The sequence below is a fragment of the Kogia breviceps genome, chromosome 4 (assembly GCF_026419965.1).
Source record: "Kogia breviceps isolate mKogBre1 chromosome 4, mKogBre1 haplotype 1, whole genome shotgun sequence".
Taxonomy (NCBI): Eukaryota; Metazoa; Chordata; class Mammalia; order Artiodactyla; family Physeteridae; genus Kogia; species Kogia breviceps.
The window spans coordinates 114317049-114344349 of record NC_081313.1 but is presented as its reverse complement, the minus strand read 5'-3'; the positions used below and the strand labels follow the sequence as shown (position 1 = coordinate 114344349).

Genomic DNA, 27301 nt, shown 5'->3' with positions numbered 1-27301 from the left:
TCTTTCACTACAGCATTTGTTCATAACCCTTTGTCAATTTTTCAATTACATTCTTAATGGCTTTCCTATTGATTTGAAAGAACTCTTTATATATTAAGAATATTGACCCTGCCTTTTTTCAGAGTGCTTGCCAAGTTGTCTTTTAAATATCACTTATAAAAACTTGGTTCTTTTAATATTTCATTTTTAAAATGACTCAGGTATACGTTTTGAAAAAAGAAGAGGAATAATTATGAGTAAGGTGAAATATACATTCAAAAAAGATTCTAATAAAAGGGAACCCTTGTACACTGTTAGTGAGAATATAAAGTGGTACAGCCACTGTGGAAAACACTGTGGAGGTTTCTCAAAAAAACTAAAAATAGAACTACCATAAGATCTAGCAATTCCACTCCTGGGTATACATCCGGAAAAAAACTCAAAACACTAATTTGAAAAGATGCATGCACCTCAATGTAAATAATGCACCCCAAGCATTATTTACAATTACCAAGATATGGAAGCAACCTAAGTGTCCATCAATGTATGAATGGATAAAGAAGATATACAATGGAATACTACTCAGCCATAAAAAAGAATGAAATTTTGCCATTTGCAATAACATGGATGGTCTTGAAGGGTATTATGCTAAGTGAAATAAGTTAGACAAAGACAAATACTGTATGACATCACTTATATGTGGAATCTAAAAACTACAACAAAGTAGTGAATATATCTAAAAAGAGGCAGACTCACAGACATATTGACGGGAGGATGGTGGTGACTTGTCTCATTATTTGCCCTCTCTGGAGGTACAGATCCATACATTATATCTATATATTTAATAGGCTATCATTATACCCTTTTAAGGGTTGTGGTTATTCATAATCCCTGTAAAGTACACTAAGGAGTGGATAAAGTGAGAGGAAATAAAGGCAGAAGCAAACTGCAATATAAAGGTTTATGTAGTTCAGAGTAGGAATTCACCCTGTGATTTTTCCATTTTCTACTGATTGTCCTGAGGTTTGGACGTGTATCCATTTCTTCCTGTATATCATCTGAGCAGTCATCGCTGTCAGTCATGAAAACCATAAGGTACTTCCCTTTTCTCTTCTGGGTCAGGGCTTCTTAACCTTGTTGCTACTGACATTTTGGGTCAGATTAATTCTTTGTTGTGGGGCCGTCTGTGCATTTTAGGATGTTAACAGCATCCCTGGCCTCTGCCCACTAGATGCTAGTAGTACTTTTGCAGTTGTGACAACCAAAGGTGTCTCCAGATTTTACCAGATGTCCCCCGGAGGGTAAGATTGGCCCTGGAGACCTTTAAGTTGAAGCTGACACAGGGCAGTGAAAGCTCGAGGTTTCCTTCTAGGCTTTGGGGGCCTTTAAGTTGAGTTGTAATTTGCAGAGGTTTTAGGCTCAACTTGTTTTGATGCCAATTTGATAGGATGGAGGCCGGCTGTCCACAGGTTTCTCTTCCATAGTGTGGGCCTATGGTGAGTCTGTTAATGAACAGAAACCTTTCATTTTTATCCTCCACTTTATTAACACTTTTGTAATGTCTTTTGTTGCTTTGATATATGCAGAGTCCTTCTTTATTTATTGTGCAATAATTGGTACTGTTAATTGTTTTTACCTTAAGCCTTTAATCCATATGAAACTTACATTGATGTGTATTGGGAGGTGAGGCTTAACTTTTTGTTATGTTTTTCTTTTAAAATAACAAATGTGATGATGCCATTGGTTGCATTCCTTAAGACAAAGAGTGAATAGATTCTGTTTTCACGGTCAATAGATTGTTTCACAGTCAATAGATTCTGTTTTCACAGTCATATATTCTGTTTCTTGGTTCTGTCTAAAGATTCTTGCAATAGTTATCATGCATTTAAAAAAAATTATTAGAGTGAAGAAGCTCCTTACACATTATTTGTTTACACACACACACACACACACACACACACACACACACACACACACACACACACAGCTAGGTGTTGGGAATAACCTAATATGAAAATTTGATCCTAGTTTTCTTTTGTGATTTTTTTCAATGTTTCCCTTGGAATTTGACTCAGAAAAGAAACAACAATGGCAGCCTGGGCCTCCCTCAGTGGGTCACCAGTAGCAACTGTATCTTAAGCTCCTCCTGCATCAAGGTTGCGCCATGGGAGAGACAGAAATATAATGCTGCCTGGAGCCGCTAAGGTCTTGTGGTCTGGCGGGGAGAGAGCCTCCACAGTGAAGTCTCCTCTGGCCATTTTCACTCTGTGTCACCCTCACCCTGGTGGAGACAAGCTTTCCTTCACGTGAACAGGTGGTAGACTCAAGAGCGTCCATCCCAGGCCAGCTCAGGCAGAACCTCTGGCTGTGAGGCTTCTTTGCTCAGTCCTTCCTTCCTCCACTCAGTGATGCCAACCAGGAGGACCCGGGAGGGACACTAAGTCTGCCACAGCATGATTTATGGCCTGATGGACTTGCAAGAGTCGGCAGGAGGAGCCCCAGCTCTCAGCACCCCAGATGTGCTTGAGCGCATACAGTTGGTTCAAATCTTGGACCCAGAACTAAGCCCCCTCATTCTTGATCTCCCCCTCGGCCCTCCCTAGGGGTAGCCTCACAATACTGTCTACATGGGGCTACATTGGGCTGGTACTTCTTGGTCTTTTGTCCTTTTAAAATATCACAAATGGTTTGGGTCCCAGGCAGCTTCACTGGGTTCCTGAGCAAGCTTTCCTTGACCTAACTTTTAACCCTAAGGTTGGTTAGTTGGCTTCCTTCCAGAAGTCTAGAAAAACATACCAGACCCCTGTGGTCAGAACTATATGAGAACTAGGTAACTCCTTCCTGTTACAGCCAGTAGACATTAGTGGGTATTAAGCTGACCTATCTGATTTTTCCAAGGCTTTATAATCTGGGTTCTGCCTTTTGGGTATGAGTCTGTTTTCTACTGATTTCTAAATCTACTTATCTTAGACATACATTTGAATTTGAACTTCAGAATGTATCAGCTATTTGACTTCTTGCTCATGAAGAGCCCTAAGTGAGTGAACCCAAGAGCGAGCGATCTGGGAAATACCTGACGTCTTCAACCCCCGCTGCGTGCTGTGCTCATGCTTGAGGCTTTGCGGGACCTTCATTTCCTCTTTACGACAGAGTGTGAGGTGGAAACAGCATTTTGCTGGTGTCCACGTGAGTGCTGTCTCAGAACTCACGGAGGAGCACAGCAGCTCCTTAGTGAAGCTCATGTCTGCAGAGGACCCAGGACAGACACACAAGTGTTGGTTAGTGGTCTGGCTGTGCAAAGCAGAGTGGCGTTGGTGCAGAGGGGCACCTGTGTCCTGAGTCCATACCCTCACCCACCCCAGCTTCCCTCCCTTTCAGCAGCGGCCTTGGCCTGCTGGACTCTAGCCATTTCATTGAGTATCCTTCAGACTCCAAATTTTGAGTCCAGGATGTGCGTGCTTTGTCTCCTTCCCTCCGCAACCCCCTGACCTGGTGGGATTCCCTTCAAGGCTTGTGTTGTCAGGCTCAGCGTCATGTGCTCCAGTGCCAGGCCCTTCTGAAATGCTGTCCTGACCTGGTAGCATGAAGAAACCGTTCCACTGTGGGTCTCCTTCTCCCCTTATGCCTCCAGAGGCCTGGACCACACTCGTGGCCCAGAATAAATCTGGCAACTCGTGGGTATGTGACTGAGGGAGGATAAGCTGGGACTCTGCCCCTCTGTGGTCTGTAAGGTTCACATGTCTGCACACAGCTAAGCAGACCCCCTTTGCCTTCCCCATTGAGACCTGGCAAGGGGGTGACAGCATCAGAAGCAGGATCTCTTAGGGCTCCGACTGTTCTTCCCAGCAGGTCTTTGAGTTCCTTGAGCCTTCTCTTTGGGAGGGGAGACTCTCGGAGGGAAAGGGGCCCTGACGTGAACTGAACGCGAGCGTTACCAATACTAGCACCTGAATCCCTGCTCTAAAAATGGTTCTGAAGAACCTAGGGGCAGGACAGCAATGAAGATGCAGATGTAGAGAATGGACTTGAGGACACCAGGAGGGAGAAGGGTAAGCTGGGACAGAGTGAGAGAGTGGCATGGACATATATACACTACCAAATGTAAAATAAATAGCTAGTGGGAAGCAGCTGCATAGCACAGGGAGATCAGCTCGGTGCTTTTGTGACCACCTAGAGGGATGGGATAGGGAGGGTGGGAGGGAGATGCAAGAGGTAGGAGATATGGGGATATATGTATACGTATAGCTGATTCACTTTGTTATAAAGCAGAAACTAACACACCATTGTAAAGCAGTTATACCCCAATAAAGATGTTAAAAAAAAGAAAAAGCACACCGATGTCTCTTTCCCAAGACGAACGTGATAACCACGCTATAAACTCTTCTCCACATCTACTTAAGCCACCTCTTGGTGAAAGTGGAAAATTGAGTCTTTTAGAATTGACTTTTACCCCAAAAGACTTTTTGAATCAGCCCCAGCCTAATTTCCCAGGATCACAATCATCTGTCTTGGGGAAGTCACCTCCAAACGATTTGGCCTTTGCCTCACTGTCTTGAGAGAGACCCTCGCTGCCTCCAGAATAACTCCTGTCAGTCAGAGAAATGGGTGGTTTCTGTCACAGTCATTGGGGGTTTTCATATCATTACACAGGATTTAAAAAGGAAAACAAACTAAATAAAAGAGGATGTATCCTGACCCTCTCAGGAATTTGTTCCTCTCAAGATTTTTATATCCCTTGAGATAGAAAATTGGATTAATGAGTCTTAGCTATGTACATATTTCATTATGGGTGATGAGCTTAGGCGTATTGACATAGAACGTCACCTTTCCAGTAGAGTTCAGGGAGCTAAGAGGGTCTCTCTCCTCTCTCTCTATCTTGGGCACTTATAATCTTGACACTGCAGGCTTCACTAGCTGGTAAATTATGTCTGAGGCCACATTTCCAATAAGTCCCCAAATATTGATGCCCTGAGACCCACACGCATGGAGTATGAGGAATGTCCTTAGGCCACACCACCACTGGGCACCATGAGGCCAAGGAAAACTTGGTTCAACAAGGAAGCCTTATAATCAGAGCCATCACTCCCACCCCGCTGCACGCTGTGCCCCCGGATCTGGCCACCGCTCTCTCAGCCACCTGCCGATCTCCTCTGAAGGGTACGGAGGCTTGCTGATACGGCTCCAAACAAGTTCTCCAAAACAAGTATATACTCACTGATAACACTGGTGTTAACAGCAGCAGCATTTAAAAAAAAAAAAAAAAAAAAAAAAGCATTTCATGCATCCCAAAATATTTTGACTTCAGATGATGTCTACAAGTCCAGGTGTCCCATGTCTTAAGGAAATTAGAATATTTCTTCTTTTTTCACTTAAATTCTGAAAGTATGGGGGACACTTAAAGGAAAACGTTCATTAGTGTCACAGGTGTTAGAGAAAGGGAATGCCTGGGAGGGGGAGGCTGATATCTGGACCATGAGGAGGTTGTAGAGATGAGTAAATAACAATCGTAGGCAAACATTTTCCAAACTGTGCTCCTCTGAGCTGCTAGATAGTAATGGTGTCCTGCACACAAAAAGAAGTGTTCTGTGGCCAGAAGAACTGAGGAACTTCCAGGCTAAATTTAAATAAACTCTCTTTATTTTTTTAAAAAAATTATTGGAGTGTAGTTGATTTACAGTGTTGTGTTAGTGCCAGGTGTATAGCAAAGTGAATTAGTTATACAGATACACGTATCCACTCTTTTATAGATTCTTTTCCCATATAGGTCATTACTGAGTATTGAGCAGAGTTCCCTGTGCTGCACAGTAGGTCCTTGTTGGTTATCTATTTTAAACATAGTAGTGTGTATATGTCAATACCCATCTCCTAATTTATTCCTCCCCTCACCTGCTGGTAACCATAAGTTTGTTATCTACATCTGTAATTCTATTTCTGCTTTGTAGGTAAGTTCATTTGTACCGTTTTTTTTTTTTTTAGATTCCACATGTAAGTGATATCATATGGTATTTGTCTTTCTCTGTCTGACTTACTTCACTCAGTATGACAATCTCTAGGTCCATCCATGTTGCTGCAAATGGCATTATTTTGTTCTTTTTTATGGCTGAGTAATGGTCCATTGTATATATGTACCACATCTTCTTTATCCATTCCTCTGTTGATGGACATTTAGGTTGCTTCCATGCCTTGGCTATTACAAATAGTGCTGCAATGAACATTGGGGTGCATGTGTCTTTTCGAAGTATGATTTTCTCTGGATATATGCCCAGGAGTGGGATTGCTGGATCATATGGTAGCTCTATTTTTAGTTTTTTTAAGGAACTTACATACGGTTCTCCATAGCAGTTTTACCAATTTACATTCCCACCAACAGTGTAAGACAGTTCCCTTTTCTCCACACCTTCTCCAGCATTTACTGTTTGTAGATTTTTTGATGATGGCCATTCTGACCAGTGTGAGGTGATACCTCATTGTAGTTTTGATTAGCATTTCTCTAATGATAAGTGATGTTGAGCATCTTTTCATGTGCTTTTTAGCCATCTGTATGTCTCCTTTGGAGAAATGTCTATTTAGATCCTCCACCCATCTTTTGATTGGGTTGTTTATTTTTTTGATATTGAGCTGCATGAGCTGCTTGTATATTTTGGAGATTAATCCCTTGTTGGTTGCTTTGTTTGCAAATATTTTCTCCCATTTTGAGGGTTGTCTTTTCGTGTTGTTTATGGTTTCCTTTGCTGTGCAAAAGCTTTTAAGTTTCATTAGGTCCCATTTGTTTATTTTTGTTTTTATTTTCATTACTCTAGGAGGTAGATCAAAAAAGATCTTGCGGTGATTTATGTCAAACAGTGTCCTGCCTATATCTCCTTCTAAGAGCTTTATAGTATCCAAACTTACTTTAGGTCTTTAATCCATTTTGAGTTTATTTTTATGTGGTGTTAGGGAGTGTTCTAATTTCATTCTTTTACATGTAGTTGTCCAGTTTTCCCAGCGCCACTTATTGAAGAGAATGTCTTTTCTCCATTGTATATTCTTGCCTCCTTTGTCATAGATTAGGTGACCATAGGTGCTTGGGTTTATCTCTGGGCTTTCTATCCTGTTCCATTGATCTATGTTTCTGTTTTGTGCCAGTACCATACTGTTTGGATTACTGCAGCTTTGTAGTATATAGTCTAAAGTCAGGGAGCCTGATTCCTCCAGCTCCTTAACATGAGACTCTGCACTGCAAATCACCAGTGATAAATAGAATGTTTGCCAAATGAATTTCTCCATGGAACTTTTTTCTGGGAACATCCATGCACTCCAAACTCTGGGAAGTGCTGCTCTGGTCTCCAGCAATCTTTTTGGAGCCTCAGTGGACTGTTTTTATCTTAGGCCTAAAAAACTTTAAAAAAATCACAAAACAATGGATATTTGTTGATTGTAAACAATTAGACAACATCAACAGGCAAAAGACAGAAACACAATAGAGAAACCTCCCACATAACAGACCCATTTTTAGTCTTTTATTGTATATTTTCCCATCTCTGACTGTCTCTGTCTGTCTTTCTGACTCACTACATGACTCACTACACTACCCATTTTGTGTTACAAAAGTGGGACCAGTCCATAAATACCTTAGTGTTCTGCTTTTTTTTCACTTAATATATTGTAAAATTTTGTATATCATAATATCCTTCTTTGTCATATTTTTAATGGCTTCTCAGTTTTCTAGTATATTTGTGAACCATAATTTAATCCCTATTATTGGACATTTGTTTCTAGGTTGTGTATGTGTGTGTTGTAACCACTGTAGTTGTTGGTAAGAATACAACCAAATCTTTGTAGCCATCTGTGCTTGCTTGACTTAAGTCTCATATAAAATCTGCTAAAGGGTCATAATTTTCAGTGTGCGTTCTTCATCCTGAGCCAGAACCCGAGTTGGAACTGACTCTTGGGCCATCCATACCATGTCTCTAATGATTACACTGACTTTTTTGTGGCCTCCTGGCTGAGGGTACAGGATCAGAGTCAGACAGCCTTGGTGCAGACCCTGACCCTGCTGCTTAACACGTCACTGACTTTGTGGTGTTTATGTAACTTCTTCAAGCCTCAGTCTCTACAGCTATAAAATGGTAATGATAATAGTGCCTTCCTCAAAGGGTTCTTGAGGGGATTTATAAGTCTATCACTTGGAATGGGGATGGGGTGTGTGTGTTTGGGAGCATGTTGTCAGGGGTGGGGGGAGAGGATGGGAGGGGGAGCATGGGGTACCAGAGACCAGCATGACTTCCGCAAGCTCAAGATACTCCTTCCCCGGCTCCTCCTCCTTTTCTGGCAATGGGGACCTCTTTTCAAATGGTAAGAATGCAGCACACAGTGGGACAGACATGGCTGTGGCTGTGACCTGAATGTGACTGCTGGCTCTACCCTTTATTAATTAGCTTGACTTGAGACATGTAATGTAACTTCCTTCTGGTTCACAGCTTGGGAAATGGATATTAAGGAAACTCCCCACCTCATAGAGAGGGGTGATGATTCAGTGAGGTCATGTTTGTGTGTAATAGCACCTGTCATATCATAAGCACTCAGTGGCAGCCAGAAAATGAGTCACTTAACCTCCCTAACCTATTTCTATTAGTAAGAGAGAAGTAATAGTAACGATTTTGATGAGTTATCACCAGGATTAAATGAAGGCAAGGTGCTCTTATGGTTCTCGGCAATAGTAGGTATTTAATATATGGCAGCTCTTGGGACATAGTCTCACTACTGGTAGTATCACTACTGGTGTTAGTATTGATGAGAGCAACGCAGCCAAGCTGCCCTGGTGACTCTGTCTCTTACAGTCAATGGTGGGCTGTTTGGGCCCTGTGAGTTAGTGGGTCCCTTGGAGGCAGTGCCTGTGGACACGTGCAGCACCTCCAGTCTGGTCTGCAGGTTGGGAGTCTTCAAGTTCAGGCACCCTAACATGCCTTGTCCAGGAGTTCTGAAATCCGCAGTGCTGGCTTGTAAGGTTGCCCTGTGTGGAGTGATACATTAAATTTTCAGTGCAATTAATTATTGATGAGATACTAGAAGGGACTTAGGCAATAGGTCTTAGTGGAGAATAGAAAAGATAATCGGTTTGAGGGATGCTTTAACTCTTGCAATTCTTTTTGAGCTAAAAGTACACCTAGAATTCTCTCTGTAGGCTCAAGGAGAAAAACATATGCTGGGAGATTGTGTGAAACGTGAGGAGTCACAATGGAAGTGAGTTTGAAATGCATGACCTCATCATACCATGAATTCAATCTTAAAGCACGCCATAGGCTATAATTCTTCTGAAGTCCTTAGAGACGCCTTACCACCACTTCAAATTAGACCTGTTCAAATTCTGCTTATGCCCACCCCCTGCTCCACAGTGTAAATCATTATTTTCCATTTGTGTCTGAGTTCAACTGTTCTTACAAACCAATAATTCTGTTCCTTTCAGAATGGCTCTATTGCACTAAAGCTTCCTTGGAAGGTACCTTTGTTTTCTTCAATGCTCTGAAGTGTGAAGTCTACATAATTTGCTAAATGTATCATGTTTACATATGCATAAGCCAGTTACCTCCAAATCACCATTTCCTGCACTATTGGCTGAATGCTTAAAGAAAATGAAGCTTAATTTTCCATAAGCAGTGTTCCATGTTTTCCAAATAAGCTCACGGAGACACAGATAAACTAAATTACTTAGTGGTAACTATCCAGGCAGGAATGAGAAGCCAGTGCTGAAACAAGCCAAGTGTGTGGAGTCCTTCTTGCATCCTTACATCACAATATGCAAATAAATAGGACAAGGAGATCCCAGGGACCCCTGGATGCTGCCAGGCCGGCTGAGGTGTTAGCAGCGTGGGTTAGAGCCAATCTGTAAGTCCGTGAGCCAGACTTCAGCCTATGGAACCCTGAGCTCAGAGTTGCCAGGCTTTCTGGTAATTTCTTTCCTTGGGTAGGGGGAATCAGTATGATATCTGTGATAGAAGAATAAGCCCTTCCTTCCCATAAGCGAGTCAGCATGGGTGAAGTAAAGAGCACGGACTAGAATCATTTGGTCCTGGGTTCAAATGCCAGCTTTGGCCTTTACATGTGTGTTGCAGGGAGACGAGGTGAGAATGGGCAAGGCCCCAACCTGTCTAGACCTTGGTATTCTCAAATGCGAAGTGGAGGTCATAGGGTCACCCTCCCAGGACTTCCTGAGGCTTCACTAAGACAGTGTGTGTTTCTGTATATAGTTAGCGTCATAGAGTCGGGCACCCATGTATCTCTCCCGCCTCTTCCCCCACCCAGGTCCAGTCATCTTCTGGCTGGAAGTTATTTGTCTTGGTGGTAGTTATAACTCTCTCCCTCATCCTCAAATGCACACGCCGGCACTTTCTTATTTGACCTCTTCACCATGTTTATTCCTGGTAATGGGAACAGTGTTTTCACTTAGCTCAGAATATTCAGATTACTTCCGTTGTGCCTTTTGCATATATGCCTACCTTTGACCAGACACTCTGCTGGGAACTGCGGGTGAGTACAGATGTGACTGTTGCAGAATCCTTGCTGCGTTGGCTCAGAGCCCAGGAGGGATGACAGGTTGTGACAAAGCATATAAAAGTGGAATTCTTTTAGTATAGGGCTCTGGGGACACCCCATGAAGGGGCGGTCGAACCTTCCTGGGTGGGTAGAGAGAGGATTCCACAGATGAACATATATTGGAACTGAGCCTTGGTTCTCCAGCAAAGAACATTCTGGGAGAGAGGTTTTTGTCATTAAACTTCCACAGATAACAGTGAATGGAAAACGTTGTCCTTTTACAAATAAGGAGAGGGGAAACTGAGCACCAGGCAAGGGCCATGTCCTAATCATCCCTGCATTCCCCCTGCGTGTCTGACTCAGGGAGTGCTGAAATTGAATTTAGACCTGCCCAAGGTCACAAGGCAGGATGGAGGACAGCACACAGATTCGTGTTGATTAAAAAATCTTTGCTTAGGGATTATTTTTCCCCTTTGGGTTAAAAAGACAACTTGGTTGATACTAAGTTGATCTTAGTATCAACTATTCTAGGTTGATTTTCCCTGGCTAATGCTGTGCCTTTTCAATATGTAGATTCAATTCTTCTTTTATTTTAGGAATGGTCTAATGAATTGCATTTTAAACATATGTCCTGTTCCATTGTTTTCTTTTGTGTCTTCATAGGCTCCAGCTATGCACCTGTAGTATGTCCTTTGCCTCCTCTCTATAGCTGTCATTTGCTCTCGAATCCTTTGTAATCCCTTATCTCCTTTCCATGTTGTTCACTCTTCTCATTTCCAGCATCCTTCTCTCTTAGTGAGTTTCCCACAGTGTCCTCCCTGTGCTTCTTCCAATTTGGCTTCATTTTTATGATGATTTGGGTTTTTCTTTCTCCTTCTCTCCTGGGACCTAGATGCTCACATGCTATCTCCTCTGTGGTCTCTTCATCTCTCCTCTGAGTTCTTGGATACTGTTTATTGTCTTTCTTCATAAAAGTGATTGTTTTAATCCATGGTGTCATACTCGGTACACATTTTCACCTTTTCCATTTTTCTGCTGAGTGTTCTGTGGTGAGTTTTGTTTTGCTGCTCTTTTCCATAATTTTCATACATACATATGGAAACTATATACATATATATAAAATATCAACATGACAGAATCTTTTAAAAAATATTGTAATAAGTTAGACTTTAATGGCCTACCTATTCAAAAGGGAGTCCTATGGATGAAAAGGGGGGGAACCCTTCTATTTTTGTAGCCTTCACAATCCAAAGGCACTCTGCTTCAGTGTCACCAGTGACAGAGGGCTTCCTGCTAAAATGGCTCCTCTGTGTTTCTTTCTGTTTCTATGAAACAGATCAGCCCCAAGAGGGTTTCTCTCATCAGCTGTCTCTGCTGCTCTTGCACTTTGGAGTGCCTCTTGCCAAGAGGAAGAACAATGCTGTGAGCATTTTCTGGGACCTGCTGCCCCTAGGCCACTACACTCTTTTCCTGCTTTCTTATTGGTTTTTGTCTACCTGTATAGCTTCTGCTTGATCTGTGCCCTGTCCTTTCTTCAGATCCCTTACTTTTTGCTGAACAGGAAATGCTGATCTATCACTTTAGGAGGAGTCCTTCACTTACCAGAAACATATTTTTGCTATATTTTTACTAGTCTATCTGGACATTATACTTCCATCTGGGTGGCTTCTGCAATATTGCTCAAAGCTAGGGATTATATCTCTTTTCAAGTTTTACTGAAAATGGAATTTATGGTATTTTTTCTGTTTACATTGTTGATTATATATGATATTTAGGAGGGGAACAGGGAAATTGCTAGCTGTGTCATGCTGCCTTGTTAGATACTAGATGTCTAAACAGGCAATTGTGATCAAATATAGAAGTGTTTCTAAAAATATAAATAATAATAGCTACTATTTCATCTTTGTGCCAGTCACAAGGTCCTCTGTGAGTCCAGAGGTGGTCCCTTGAGGCTTGGATGCCGTCCTCTTATCATGTCAAGTCACTATACCCATTTGTGCCCTAAGTCTTCCAGGGTAAGGTGGAGACAAATTTAGAGTTGCAAAACCTGAAGAGTGAAAAGAATAGTGAGTCAGACACTGAACCTGGCAAGACTTGGAATAGCTTAAGACACCCTTTATGGTTTCAGAAGGCAGCTCTTCGTTAGACATTGCGCTATTTATCCTGGTCCTCTATCAGTTTGTCCACTAGAAGCTTGAGAGTGAAGATGCCAGGATGCATCTGCTCCAGGCATCTCCAGGATCATTCTGTCCTGGCCTCGGTTCCAATTGGGGAGTTTTCAGTTCCAGCTCCCACCTCTACCCTCTTACCCTAGACTCCAACTCCAGTACCCCTGGAGGTACTGCTTGACCTTTGTCACAGGAAGAGGGTGGTGCTACCAATCTTCCAATCAGCCCATATACCCATGCACCATCCACTCTAGACCAGGAAGGGGAGGAGTTCTGGGGAAGGACTAAGAGGAACTTGTGGTTTTCTGTGTTTGGCTAAATCTACTCCTGGTCCCCACCTAATCTGATGTCCCCCTCTCACCCACAAATTAAAGAGGCCATCTCAGGTTCCATACACGTCCCAGGCCATTTGCATCAGATCTCCATCCCAAGCTTGGCAGTCATGGTCTTCTGCCCATTTGTGGCTTCCTGTCCCATTAAATAACAAAGTTTATGCCATGTTTAAGGGTAAAAACATACACGCATGTATTGGTTCTTTAGGTATTAAAAAACACAGAAACTTAAATTACGTTTAAAAATGCCCAGATCTGCACGTTGAATTTGAACAGATTACACTGCACACAAATTGCCAGTTAGGAATGGAGATTCTTCTTATATGTACCTTAAAAATATGTTTTCTGTCATTAAAACCTCTTGCAGATACAGGCTAGTATCAGTCCTGGAATAGTAAGTGTTACCTGGTCAGAAAATGGTCCTTGGAATGCACGTAAGCATTTATATAATGTGTAAAATAATGGAACATCTTTGAGCAGATACACAGAAGATTTTATATATACACACACATTTATATGTTTGATTTTTATATATGTTTATGATTTAGAATTAGAGTGAATTATGCTAAATAAAGTTGGTGTGTTTAATTCGAGCAGAGCTAATTTAAATATAAATCAGCTGTAAAAATCAGTCACTTCATTTCAACTGGCTTCCTCATTATTTCTAAGACCTGCCTGGAATGTCTTCTCCTTTTCAAAGTCCTCCCCGCACATGAGCCTCAGCTGAGGTCCCGCCTCCTCTGGGAAGTCTTCCCTGACTGTCACCAGCCATTTGAGCTCATACATTAACAAACACAAAGTGACTTGCAGACACTGAGTCTGCCTCTCTGCGGGGGGATGACTCAGGCAGGCACTGACCCTCCCCATCCCTGCCCCTTTCCCAGGGCTCTGCCCACTCCCCACTGCTCTCAGAAGTCCAGGTGGATGCTGCATCTCACACCTTGTCCTGAAGCATCTGCCATTGCTGATTTTAGGTGAGAACAGATGTCATTTTTTCCAGCTTAGTCTTTATGAGTTGAGGACCTGGGAAATCTGGTTGGCTATGAAATCCTTCAGTAAAACTGCTGTTTTCTGCAGTACTGCTCATCTAGTCTAGGTTTCCCATGTAGGGAAATGCCTACCCACTGTCTGGGAAACACAATTAAAGCCAGAGTTGGCATTTTTAACCAATATTTTGCATATTTAACATTTTGTTTTGCCCCAGAGTGTGGAAAATCTGTGGAACTTATCAGAAGCTTTAAAAGCTTATTTCATTGAGCTAACTTCCCTGCTCTAGATTATTCAGGGGGAAAAATAAGTGCTACTCCACTAATGCACATTTACAAATGTTGTTCAAGTTCTAAATGTATTTCTTTTTCTAGATGAAGGATTATCATTAGAATCAAGAGAACCATTAAAGTCTCCTCAAATCTGGTTACTAAGAATAGTCTTAATGGGTTTAATAGGGAAATCTGTCTTTTCTTGTAGGTTGTACCATTAATTAGTTTAACTTGTGTTCCTCCCAGTTTAATGTCAGTATCTTAAGCTCTTTCAAAGGTTGCTTTTTAAAAAGGACTTTATTAGTGAGCTCCTGAATAATGGGGCCCTAATTCCTTTGCTCATGCCTCTCTTTACACAAAACGATGCACTCTCTAAGGGTAAGAGAACACGCATATATATTGATGTTTTAGGCACTGAAAATTAAAAACTGTAATTACATATAATAATGCAATTTAATTTGAGCAGGCACAACCTGGCTCAAATCTCTGTTAGATGATCTCCAATTAGAAGTGGGGATTCACCTTGTATGTGCTTTAAAAATCCCGTCAGGAAGCCCTGATTGTGTTTTCTGCCACTAAAACTGCTATGGCTGGGAGCGTCTCTCTTAGCCTCCCAAGGGTAAGTGCTACCAGCCCTTGACGTTCCTCAGAGGAGAAGATGGTGGTGGCTGCCTGCTGGTTTCTGAAAGCTTCATCTTCACAGTAAATCCCTACCACAACCCCATGAGGTTGAAACTGTTAATGTCACCATTTTACAGATGAAAAACCCGACGCTAGGAGAGGAGCAGTGACTTATGTGAAAAACAACCACTTGTACACTGGGAGCTGGTGTTCAAACCCAGGGCTGTCAGACCCAGAAGCTTGAACTCTTTAATTTTTAAAAAAATTTTATTGAAGTACAGTTGATTTACAGTGTTGTGTTAATTTCTTCTGAACGGCAAAGTGACTCAGTTATACATACATATTCTTTTTCATATTCTTTTCCATTATGGAAAATATCACAGCATACTGACTGTAGTTCCCTGTGCTCTACAATAGGACCTATTGTTTATCCATCCTATATATAATAGTTTGCCTCTGCTAATCCCAAACTCCCAATCCTTCCCTCCCATACCTGCCTCTCCCCCTTGGCAACCACAAGTCTTTTCTCTATATCTGTTGAGTCTGTTTTCGTTTTGTAGATATGTTGATTTGTGTTGTGTTTTAGATTCCACACATAAGTGATACCATATGGTATTTGTCTTTCTTTCTGACTTCACTTAGTATCGATAATCTCTAGGTTCATCCATGTTGCTGCAAATGGCATTATTTCATCCTTTTTGATGGCCGAGTAATGTTCCAGTGTGTGTGTGTGTGTGTGTGTGTGTGTGTGTGTGTGTGTGTGTGTGTGTGTGTGTGTGTGTGTATGTGTACGTACATTTTCTTTATCCATTCACCTGCTGATGGACATTTAGGTTGTTTCCATGTCTTGGCTATTGTAAATAGTGCTGCAATGAACATAGGGATGCATGTATCTTTTCGAATTATAGTTTTGCCTGGGTATATGCCCAGGAGTGGAATTGCTGAATCATATGGTAATTCTGTTTTTAGTTTTTTAAGGAACCTCCATACTGTTCTCCATAGTGGCTGCACCAATTTACATTCCCACCAACAGTGTAAGAGGGTTCCTTTTTCTCCACACCCTCTACAGCATTTGTTATTTGTAGACTTTTTAATGATGGCCATTCTGACCAGTGTGAGGTGGTACCTCTTTGTCGTTTTGATTTGCATTTCTCTAATAATTAGCAATGTTGAGCATCTTTTCATGTGCCTATTGGCCATCTGTATGTAGAAGCTTGAACTCTTAATGCAGTGCCAAACCCGTTTGTATTCAGGGCAGGGAGTGGGATTCTGACCCCTGTAGTCAAGTGCGTGGTCTTTAACGTGTGGAAGAGGGTCTCCCTTGCTTATGGGGGCTGGAGTAGAGGTGCAGGTTCAGGCACCAGGCGTCGTGGTGTATGAGCAGATCATGTGAATGTCAAATCAGGAGAACTGAGTTTGTCCGTTTTACTGTTGACCATCTGTAGGACCTTGGCAATGTTGCCTAACCTCTGAGAAACAGCAGGGAAGTATCATATCCTACTAGCTGGCTTCAGGGGTTGTTTCATGTGAAAATACCACACGCATGATCTGGATTCCCATACTTTTCCACTTGGTGGATCCACAAACACAATCTCAGAGCTGGTGGTTACCGAGTGCTGAACACTTAAGTCTGTTCTAGTCCAGTCCTCCCATAATGCTGCGAGCTTGTTCCGTCATCACCTCCATTCTGCAGATGAGGAAACTGATGATTGGAAAAGTCACCTGTCCAGTCTCAGCTAGGATGGCAGAGCTGGCTTCAGAGCTCAGCTCTGTCTTTCTCCAGAGCCTAGTTACTCTCTCCTGCCTCTCTGGGATTCTTTTAAAGCAGTATGACTGGTTATTGCTCCTAAAAACCATGCTAAGCAGACTCAACCAACCCTCACCTCTCTGAGTTCCAGCTGATTAGCGCCCATGTTCCCAAGGGAGCTGTAGCCTTGCTCCTCCTCCCTGTCTTTCAGGCTCCCGTGGAGTGTAGCACCCCCTGCTCAGCGTTCCTGCACACTCCCCCCCACCCCAGAACTGGGGCACTTGCTGTGTGCTAGATATTCAGCGGCATGAGGGACCCAGTCCCGCTTGGGAAGAGGAGGCTGAAGGCTCCCAGCAGCATGAGGATGCCAGGGTAGAAAGAAGAGGCTGGACCCTAGGCAGCAAGGCAGTTCAGGAAGACATCCTTGAGTCGATCCAGTCCAGGCTCTGCCCAGCATCTATTTCGGCCCTGAAGAAGGCTCAGCTGGACCTTTTACAGAAGATGCTAATGGCAGACGCTCTGAGTGCATCGATCCACTGCTGCTCTGATTAACTAATTATGCACAACAGCAGCTACAAGGGCTGAAGGAGATCAGTTTGAAAGGACCAGCACCAGGTCTCCATTTCTGAGAGGCCTCCCAGCCTGCTCCAGAGAAAACTCCAGTCTGGCCCAACTCTTTAATTACCTTCAGAGGCACTAAAGTTTAAATTACATTGTTATTGTTTTCATATTAGCTTCTTCCTGAGTCCTGAGCTAAGCATTGGTAAGGCTAGGGTTGGGGAGAGAAGGGTCCATGTGACAGGGGGGTGGTTTTCTCATTTGGCTCTTTAGTTGCAAGATTTCATGAGTTTCAAGAGTGTACCGGTAATTGGTTCCCTAGCAGAGGCTTACAGATATCCTATAATGCTTGCGTGTCGGATTTGCCATTTTCAAACATCCCCGATTGGGTGGGTGTTCAAATGTGGCTTCCGTTAGGATTTGTAACGCACAGACACACTCACACTTGCTCTCCCTGTTAGGTATTAACACTGTAGCTCTAAATGCAGAATGTCTATGCTCTGTCCCCACTTCTATTTTTTACCTCATCTCTTACATATTTTTATACCTCGGATTGTTGCCTTACCTTCCCCTTTTCTAATCCTCTAAGAGGGCTTTGCAGCGTGTCATTCAGCCCCCAAAGTCAGCAATAAGCCGAGATCAGCTTGGAATACCAGTCATCGCCCTTGGGAGCACTTTTCAAAGGAGCACAGGTTTCGCAGCTCCTATCTCTCCCCTTCCAAAGACTTTACCTATTTTGAACCTTCCTCACTAGCCCTTGGCTTTGTCTGAAGGAAGACAGAGGAGCCAGGGAAGAAGGGGTGATGGGGGCAGGCAGAGCCAGGCTACCGATGCTCATTCAGTGAAGAAGCAATCCGCTCTCTCCCCCAGCAGTGCTTACCTGGGCTAACTTCTCCATAGGCAATTACTCATAGATCAGAGTGCCCCCCTCCTGTCTCATGACCCCATCAGGGCTGCAGTGACCTTGTCACCGCTTTCTACCCTATGATGTTGGCCACAGTGCATCCTTCTCCCTCCTGTCAGCCAGGCCACTCATGATGCACTCTGGGCTTTGTTTCAACACTGTCTGCATTCAGAGCCCATCACGCTTAATACCCCTTAAAGCTTCAGGCCTTGTGGAGAGGGGAGAGTGCCTGGGTAGAAAAAATGATTTCTACATTTTCTTTCCAGGGCTGTATACCTTCCACAGAGGCTGCATGTGCCTTATTTACACTTGCTTATTGCATTCTGTTCATATTTTCCAAACAGACAGGGAAAGCCCACTGGGAGAGCACCACATTACCTGGGCCCTTCTTTGCCCCAGTGCTGTGCTTTCCTTGGGGAGGGAACTGTCTTCCTGCACATTTGGAGTAATGCAGTGGCCCTGTACTTTTCTCTAATAAGGCTCCAGTGGCTGCACAGGTGATGCATGCTTCTGGGAGCATAAGAGGGAGGCAGCAGGCTGGACGCAGTCCTTCCAAAGATCCACTGTTCTCACACCAAAGCTAATGAAGGTGGGAGCCTGCACGCTCCCTCCATCCTCTGATACTCAGCTAGCTTCCTCCCATGCACTCTGCTGGCAGAGCTTCCTTTACCTGTGAGGGCCTGATGTGTTGATTTTTTTCAACCCAGAGCATCATGGACCAAGTATATTAATTGCCTCAGTTAGTACTGGCTACCCACAAGCCCAGTCAATCCAAAAAGCTGGTCCAGGACCCAGGGGCAGCCCAGCAAGATAATAGCCGAGATCCAAATCCTGTCTCTGCCACTTGATAGCTGTTTGACTTGGGGATTTCATAACCACTCTGTTCATGTTTTCTTTCAATGCATACATTTTGAACAACAGTTATGTATCCATCCTTATGGTAAGTGCTGGGAATACCAAGTGTGGGGAAATCAGACCAATCCCTCCCATCATGGAGCTTTTCCACCTGGAGGAAGGCAGATATATATTACAACCTGAATCTCTTGGACTTGTACTGACCCACCTACAAAATAGGAGAGGAGAGATGTCATTCTTTATATCCCAGGCATCAGGCTTTTTTTTTAAAAAAAAGCATAAGAATAAAATTCTAACATATTATGCAGACAATTGGGAAATGGGAAGGGGAACATAAATTTATCAAGTCCCCGCTGTATGCCAGTACCTGTGAGCTATGTTTTACTGATAGTGTCTCATCTTACTCCATGCAGTGATGCTGTGAGCTTAGCTTTATTACGCCATTGTGCAGATGGATGGATTGAAGTTTACAAAAGGCAGCAAGAGCACTGTTATACCCATTAATAAGTATGCGTTGAGAACATTCTTTTTTTATTTATTTGTGTTTATTTATTTATTTTGGCCTGTGTTGGGCCTTTGTTGCTGTGTGCAGGCTTTCTCTAGTTCAGCGAGCAGGGGCTACTCTTCTTTGCGGTGCACAGGCTTCTCATTTTGTTGGCTTGTCTTTGTGGTGGTGTGCGGGCTTCAGTAGTTGTGGCACACGGGCTCAGTAGTTGCGGCTCGTGGGCTCTAGAGCTTGGGCTGAGTAGTTGTGGCGCACGGGCTTAGTTGCTCCGCAGCATGTGGGATCTTCCGGGACCAGGGCTCGAACCCGTGTCCCCTGCATTGGCAGGCGGACTCTCAACCACTGCGCCACCAGGGAAGTCCCATCATTTATGCCAGGAGCTGAGGGCATAAGGTGCTGGGCCGCAAGGGCTGAGCCAGCCTCGGGGCATGTTTTGTGTTGCTATGATCTAGAAGGGGAGGTGGACACTGAGCCAGAAGTTACAGGTGTGCTGAGTGCCATCTGAGGAGCAAGACTTCGAAAGAAAGCATTATATAAGGGAAAACTCACCTGGTTTGAGGGTTAGAGAATCGGAGAGAAAATACCTTTAAAGCAGAGATCTGATGGAGAATAGGTATTAGCAAGACAAAGAGAAGAGATGTGCTCCAGGGGGAACAGGTGTGTGGAAAGGACAGTAAGGGCAGAGCCTGGAGGCGGAGGAGGAGAGACTAGCGATGGATCACGTTGAGGAGTTTGGGTGAGCAGTTGGGAGCCTCTGGAGTAGCTAAGTGGGGGAGCGACTTGATCAAATCTGCATTTTAGAAAGATCACTTTGGCTGCTGTTCGGCGAAGGGAACATGGGAGCAAGACGGGGAGACCGATTAGGAGCCTGTTACCAGTGTCTTGGTGGTGGGAGGTCATGGTGGCACCACGCGCTGGCAGTGGGCTAGCGAGAAGCAGGCAACTTTGCGTGGGAGTCCAGGACATCAGGCCCAGGTGTTTGCCCTGAGGCTCTGAGGGCCATTCTCTGACTACGGGAGGGGGCGGGGACTGGGGTCAGTGGATCTCCAAGACACCACCAACACACCAGCCATGCTGGGCAGGCTGAGATCATGGAAGGAAGATGGAGACTAACCTGTAGGAACAGCAAGGCAGATATGGAAAGACTGAGGAAGAGGATGCTGGGCAGAGACGACTGGGAGGATGAGAGCAATTAAAACTTAGCTGAAGCCAGGGTTGGGGGCGAGAGGGAAGAGAATGGAGAGTAGGAGGGCAGGGCGCTGACTGTGCCCACCACTTGGGAAGGGAAGGTAGTGGACAGGGATCCAGTCCCGGCCTCTGTGACTGAGCCAGATCCCTTCCCAAGACAGAAGCATCCTTCCCTCTGACGATCTGATGCTGGTTGCCTGAGGGCCTTGCTTCTCTCACCAGGAGGAGTGGAGAGACCATCAGACACCCCCTCTAGAAATCACAGGAGTTGCCCACCTCCAGGCAGAGTGTGAGATGGCAGGCGGATGTAGTCTTCTGGTTTCCTCCACACAGAAATTACTTTTTCCCCAGGAAGGAACCGAGTGTGTGAGAGGTACCCTTCGGGTCCCCTTTCTCAAAGCGTTGGTCCTCCTTTCTGACGTTTATCAGGGGCTATAAAAGGCATCTTAAAAGGCAAGCGCTTGTGTCCCATAGCCAGCCTGTTATGGCTAGGATACCAAATCTGAGCAAATAGCTCTCTGTGTGCTGTCATCTTTGATTAATTTTTTTTTCCTCTGGCATATATCTGCCTCCAGGCAGACTGTGCCTGAGTTTCTCCTTGTAAGGACCATTTGGTTGAGGACACTGTGAGTGAACAGGGCCCAGTAATTGAGCGCCTCCTATCTCCGATTCAGCTTTCTGATCTCTCTCTACCCGGGCCAGTGGTGTCCTGCTTGAGGACTTCTCCCTGAGCGACAGATTTGCTCCTTCAAGACCCCAGTCCCTGATTCCATCAGCCACCCAAAGCCTGTGTACTTTGGGAAGTCGGCGGGAAATTCAGCCATCTTCTAAAGATATAGATTAACTGCACATCTGTCAGGGTTTAGTTAAACATGACTGACTAATTTATCCTGCAGTGTGAGATGGGGATTCATTTCCTTTGCACGTTGACTTGGCAATTTTCTCTGCTCAAAGAACATTTAGAATAGATGGTGTGCATGGCAATCAGGAAGAAATAGATGCTATTAATTGTCCATTTTTCAAATGTGAGAGTGACTATAGAGCCCATATCCCATTCTCCTCGGAAAAACAGACCACCTCCTCTCCTGTTTAGAGCTGTGCACTGTCTGAAAAGTCAGAAGAGGGCCTTCTATTCCCCCGAGGGTTGAGTTGGGGCTGATAAGCAGGTTAGCGGGGGCCAGTCCTGGTACCTGGCAGAGCCGTGTGGCGCCATCAGCCACAGTTCCTCCTCCTCTTATTTGTGCACATGGCTCAGCATGAGATGCGGGTTCCCAGCTTGGGCGAGTTTGTGATCTCCTTCCTCAGCTAATCTCTACAGATTAGAGGGAAGGACTAGAGGCACAGGCTTGCGTGTCAGGATATCATGATGGACCTCCAAAAGCTGGAAATCCCAAAGGGATAGCTAACTTCACCCAGCGCTCACCATACAGCGTTCTGCCGTGATGGAAATAGTCTGTATCTGCGCTCTCCCAGATGGAGTCATTCGCCAGCTGCGTGTGACTACTGAGCATTTGGAATGGGGTGGGTGCAACTGAGGAACTAAATGTTGACTTTTATTTCATTTTAGTTAACTTAAATGAAAATAGCCACATATGGCTCATGGTAACTCTGTTGGATAGCACAGGCATCTGTGTTCACTCGTTTCCTGTGTGGCCAAAGCCAGTTGTGTTTAGGTATATTTGTCTTACTGGTTTTCTGAAGGCTGTTCTATTTGCTCCAAACCTACCGATAAGTTGTCAGCTAAAAAATAAAAACAATCGTAGAGGTAATAAAAATCATAGCTGGCACATGCTGAGTAGTTACTATATACCATGTGCTTTGCTAAGCCCTCATCTAATTTATAGTCACATAACGATACCCTGATTTACGGATGACGAAATGGAGGCTCTGAGGGGTGAAGTGGCTGGCTGGAGTCACCCAGCCAGCCAGTGGCCAAGCTGGGACTCACAGCAGGCAGCGAGGCCCCAGGGCTCTTATACACTCTGCTGCCTCTCCTGACGGTCCTCAGCGCCACTGCCTGCCTGGTGTTCTAAGATACAGTCGTGTCCTGGTGGTTGAATGCCAGGTATTGTCTTGAGGTCATTAGCAACCTGAGTATAAACAATGGCCACACACTCTATGCCTTACAGAGTTTACCTCTGGCTCCTGGCTGGAAGGAAGGAAGGAAGCAGCTATACATGAGTACACTGAGGTTGCACAGACCCAGTCTGGGTCTGCTCACCACCTCCCCTCAGATGGAGGGCAAGACAGTCAGTCCTTTCCTGCCTGAGGGCTGGGAGTTTTGGCTCTTGTTCTCCATCAAGGACCAAGCCCCAGGCTCAAGAAAGATGGGCTTTCCTGAAAGCAGACATGAACTATACAAATGAGGAGAGGCTCTGCACAGTATCGTCTTCTGGAGGGGATTCATCCCTTTGCAGCTCAGATGGGGGCTGGTCGACTCAGTTGAGTGAGAGCCTGCACTTAGTGAAGGCTGGATGGGAGTTTCAGTGAGACCCTCTGCTCATTCGTCACTACCCCTGTGCCTTCCACTGGGGTCTCTCCGCACTGATTGATAGGTTCTAGCCTTCATCTACATCTTGTCAGCACCATGAGACATTCAGAACCTGGCTCTGCATTGTAATGTGGCTTGCTTGGCTTCACAGCCTGACTCCTGCAGCTTTAGAATTTGGGAAAACTGACAGTTGTGGGGTTCACTTCTTATTTACTGAGGCTTTACCTCCTCAGGTCTCTAATTCCTGTCCCTCCAGATGCGAACAACCGCTGAATGCACTGCTGGTTTTTCTGTCTCTTGGGAGTGGCCCACTGCCTGGACCCTTTGTCAGATTTCTCAGCACCCAGAATTAGGGTAAAGTCAGGCAGCTAGGGAAAGTCAGCTCCCTCCTCTGCACCACTGTCCCTCCTTTGGGGATTTCTCTCCTCCAGTCTTAGCTCTCTATGAGACTGTCAAACAGCCTGCACCCACCTACCCATCCACCCATCTGGATTTTCTTCTTGTTCTCAGGAGTATTCGTTGGCCTTGCTCTGTCATACCCTAAAAGATGAGCCGGATAGCTAAAGATAGGCTGCATATAGAAAGGACTGTTCCAGGGACAAGGCATCCATCTGTCCATAGGGGAAAGTCAAGTCAGTCTGTTCAAAGGCTGGCAACATAAGCCACATCCGGGCTTCCCTGGTGGCGCAGTGGTTGAGAATCCGCCTGCCGATGCAGGGGACACGGGTTCGTGCCCTGGTCCGGGAAGATCCCATGCCGCGGAGCAGCTGGGCCCGTGAGCCATGGCCGCTGAGCCTACGCGTCCGGAGCCTGTGCTCTGCAACCGGAGAGGCCACAGCAGTGAGAGGCCCGTGTACTGCAAAAAAAAAACCAAACAAACATAAGCCACATCCACAAACCCAAACGTGGCCTAAAGCAAAATTGAGAGTCGCTCTTACTGGGATCTTTTGGTGTCCCAGGCAGCCTTTCCCTAAGAGCATTAGCTATTCCTAAATGTTAATCTCTTGGCATGAGTTCAGTGGAAAACATCTTCTCTGGCAACTGCAATAGCAAGTTTGATCGGGTTAGCAAAAGGGACCCGTGACGGTCTGTGGAGGCTGGTGCATGATCACGAGGCCATCCCAGCTTGCTTTCAGAGTGCCAAGGCAGTCCAAGTTCAGTTGTGCATGGTGCTGCTTGCCATGGGCGTCTCGGTTCTCACTTTGTCATACTCTTTACCTGTGAGAGCAGCATCTTTGGGGCATTTTCACAGTGGCATAAGGAACTATATCCTGGTTGGAGAGGGAGGTCTGTTCGGAGCATCACATGTTGAGAGTAGAGAGCTCAAAAGCGGAGAAGGCCCGTAGACTCACTGTTTCTTCCATCTGTTTTTCTCCAGCCTGCACGGACAAGGAGTTGAGGAACCTCGCTTCCCGGCTCAAAGACTGGTTTGGAGCCCTTCATGAGGATGCAAACAGGGTCGTCAAGCCCACCAGCTCCGACACAGCCCAAGGCAGTAAGACCGCTTTTACTCTCGCTAATTTATTTCATTTTAAACACCACATTCCCTTCTCAGTTATTGGATGTTGTTGATTGACCACCCCGAGATGGTGTTGTTAAAAGAAACACTAAGTTAAATGTATACACTAACTTGAAATATGCCCCAGTTTCAGAAGTATTAAAATATGGAGGAGAGGGAAATGCCTTAGAATCAAGAAAATACTACAACAACTTATGTTTTTTTAAAGTCTGCTTGCAAGATTATCATGTGTTTAGTGCAGTCCTTTTGAAAAATACATTTAAGTATATGTAAAGGTACCAAAATAACAAACTACTGTGTATAAAATAGATAAGCAACAATATATTATATAACATAGGGAATTATAGCCATTATCTTGTAATAGCCTGCAAAAATACTGAGTCACTATGCTGTACACCTGACACTAACACAATATATTGTACATCAACCATACTTCAATTTAAAAATGCATAGAAACACAGCATTTTAACAACTGTAAGCACGTCGTGGCATGGCATATACTTCAAATGTTTCCTTGCTATGTAGAAAAAATATTTATGTCTGTGTGTATGTACGTACACACACACAAACACACTTTACAGACTGTCTTATGGCCTTCTTTTATCATCCAGCAATACACTATGATTATCTATCTAGGCTGCTGAGTAGTATTCTGCCTTGTAATCACTATATAGAATCTCAACGTATAGCTACAACATAATTTATGTAATTAGACCTTTATTTGGGAGCTTTGAAGTTGTTCCTAATGTTCAGCTATTATAAGCAACACGGTAGCAAACATCTCTGATAACTTAGCTCTATGGACATTAATCAGATTGCATTTTGTTTTCTATAGATAAACTCCCAGACAAGTGTTCCCTCCGCCATCACTGAACTGGCAGAGACCATACCCAGAGCCTCTCCATAAGCTGGAGAGAAAACTCAGAGTAGGTCTGCCTGTTTGTACCTTGACGGAGCCTCTCACCGCCTTTAACGCAAAGGCCATTAGGGGAGAGCTGCTGCACACTGGGGCCGATTGGCACAGAACAGCTTACTCAACAATACAGTTGTTGAGATGTGTGGAGCTTTGCCACAGCCTCTTCTGTGTACAGACTTTTATATTGATTTGTCAAAATAGAAAAACACACGTTATTTAAAGCAGAGAGTATTTCACCCCATCCCTGATGCCACATTTGTGTGGACAGGATTTCTGAATGTAATGCTCCTGGATTGAACTAAGCAGGTAAGAAGTGATACTGGCAATTGGTGGCACCCAGAGTTTAACCAGCATCTGGTCTTCAGCCCAAATTAGAATGATCTTCTTAACTTCGGGTTTATCCTTTGCTGTTCATAGCCATCTAGAGATACTAGTAGAGAATGTTGATCCTAGGGGGCACTTCTTTCACCAGTGTGGATCTTTTTTACCTTAAGGGAAAGGTAGATTCTGGGAAGCTTTCACCAGTGTGGATCTTTTTTACCTTAAGGGAAAGGTAGATTCTGGGAAGCTTTCACCAGTGTGGATCTTTTTTACCTTAAGGGAAAGGTAGATTCTGGGAAGCAAATGCTAAGTGTCCAGAGAGTGGTTGCTGGGGTTGTATCTGTGGGAAGGGGAATGTAAGAAAGAGTCTTTCTTTCCATCCCTGCCAAAGGTTTCCTTGGGAGTTTGTGGACAATTAATTCACAGATAGTCTCTAGAAGCTTTTCCCGGGGATCTTCCAGGAGCCACCGAGTCCCTGGGCTTTCTGAACAACCTTTCAGCGAAGAGCAGATTGACGTGAAAGAGCTGTTCCTCGCAGCCTCCAGTCCTGGGAGGCCCCTTCTGCCAGGGAGCCTGCAGAAGGCCTGCCCTTGGCCACAAGCAAATCAAGTCCCTGAAGAGGTTTTAGGTTTGATGTCCTGAAGCAACTGGAGCCAAGGGATATAAAGGAATGTCACTTGGTTAGCCCACGAGGCACAGGAGGGAGAGACGTTTTTGTCAGTCCAGGAGTTCTGAAGGGGAAAACCACGGAACCCTAGAAGTGCCAGGAGCTCGGGGCCAACCAGAAGGGCTGCTCTGTTCCCCTGGATATCAGATGCAGGTGCCTCTTTTCTAGAGCCTTCCGAATTTGGCACTTCTTTTCCGTGGTCAGTCAGCAGATTAAAATTTACCTTTCCTGTGTATTAAAATGGTAATAGCCTACAACGCTGATGCATATTACATAAAATATTCTGTACAAAAGTGTGGAGCCATTTAGTGTCAGAGTCAATTATCTTCCTTTATTCAGTCACCCCTGAGGACATCATCATCACAGAGATTGTTCAGTCATGACCTTCAGTCAAAGAAGAGGCCAGATGATGTTCCATAGTCTCTCTCCTTGAAAATCAGGATCTTTTCTAAGATGTGCTTTAAGATATCAAAAGGTATAAATTTAAAAATGGAAGGATTTTTTTTTTTTTTTTATGTTGGAACAGGTAAGTAAACTTGGCAGTAGCTAGAAAACTTCTCTCAACAAGTTCTTCTGTTGAGCACTTCCTGTGCGCCTGTACTGGCTGAGGCTACTGAAGGGAACAAGAGAGTCTCTGCCCTCAAGGAGCTTAGGGTCTAATTTACAGGCACTGACGATGAGGGGAAGCACAGGCTTCTTTAAGAGCTCAGAGGAGGAGGTGGAACACTTAGGTTACTGGCTTCTGGACGGCAAAGACCC

The 27301-nt window shown here is 44.4% G+C and overlaps 1 protein-coding gene across 2 annotated transcripts in view; it reads left to right on the top strand.

Moving 5' to 3' along the window:
* Positions 1–27301, top strand: part of SPOCK1 (SPARC (osteonectin), cwcv and kazal like domains proteoglycan 1) — a 561704-nt gene that overhangs the window by 515231 nt on the left and 19172 nt on the right. For both annotated transcript variants that reach the window (XM_059061299.2, XM_067031675.1), the window contains exon 7: positions 24498–24614. In XM_059061299.2, coding sequence (XP_058917282.1) covers positions 24498–24614 — 117 coding nt within the window. The remainder of the gene's footprint in view (positions 1–24497; positions 24615–27301) is intronic.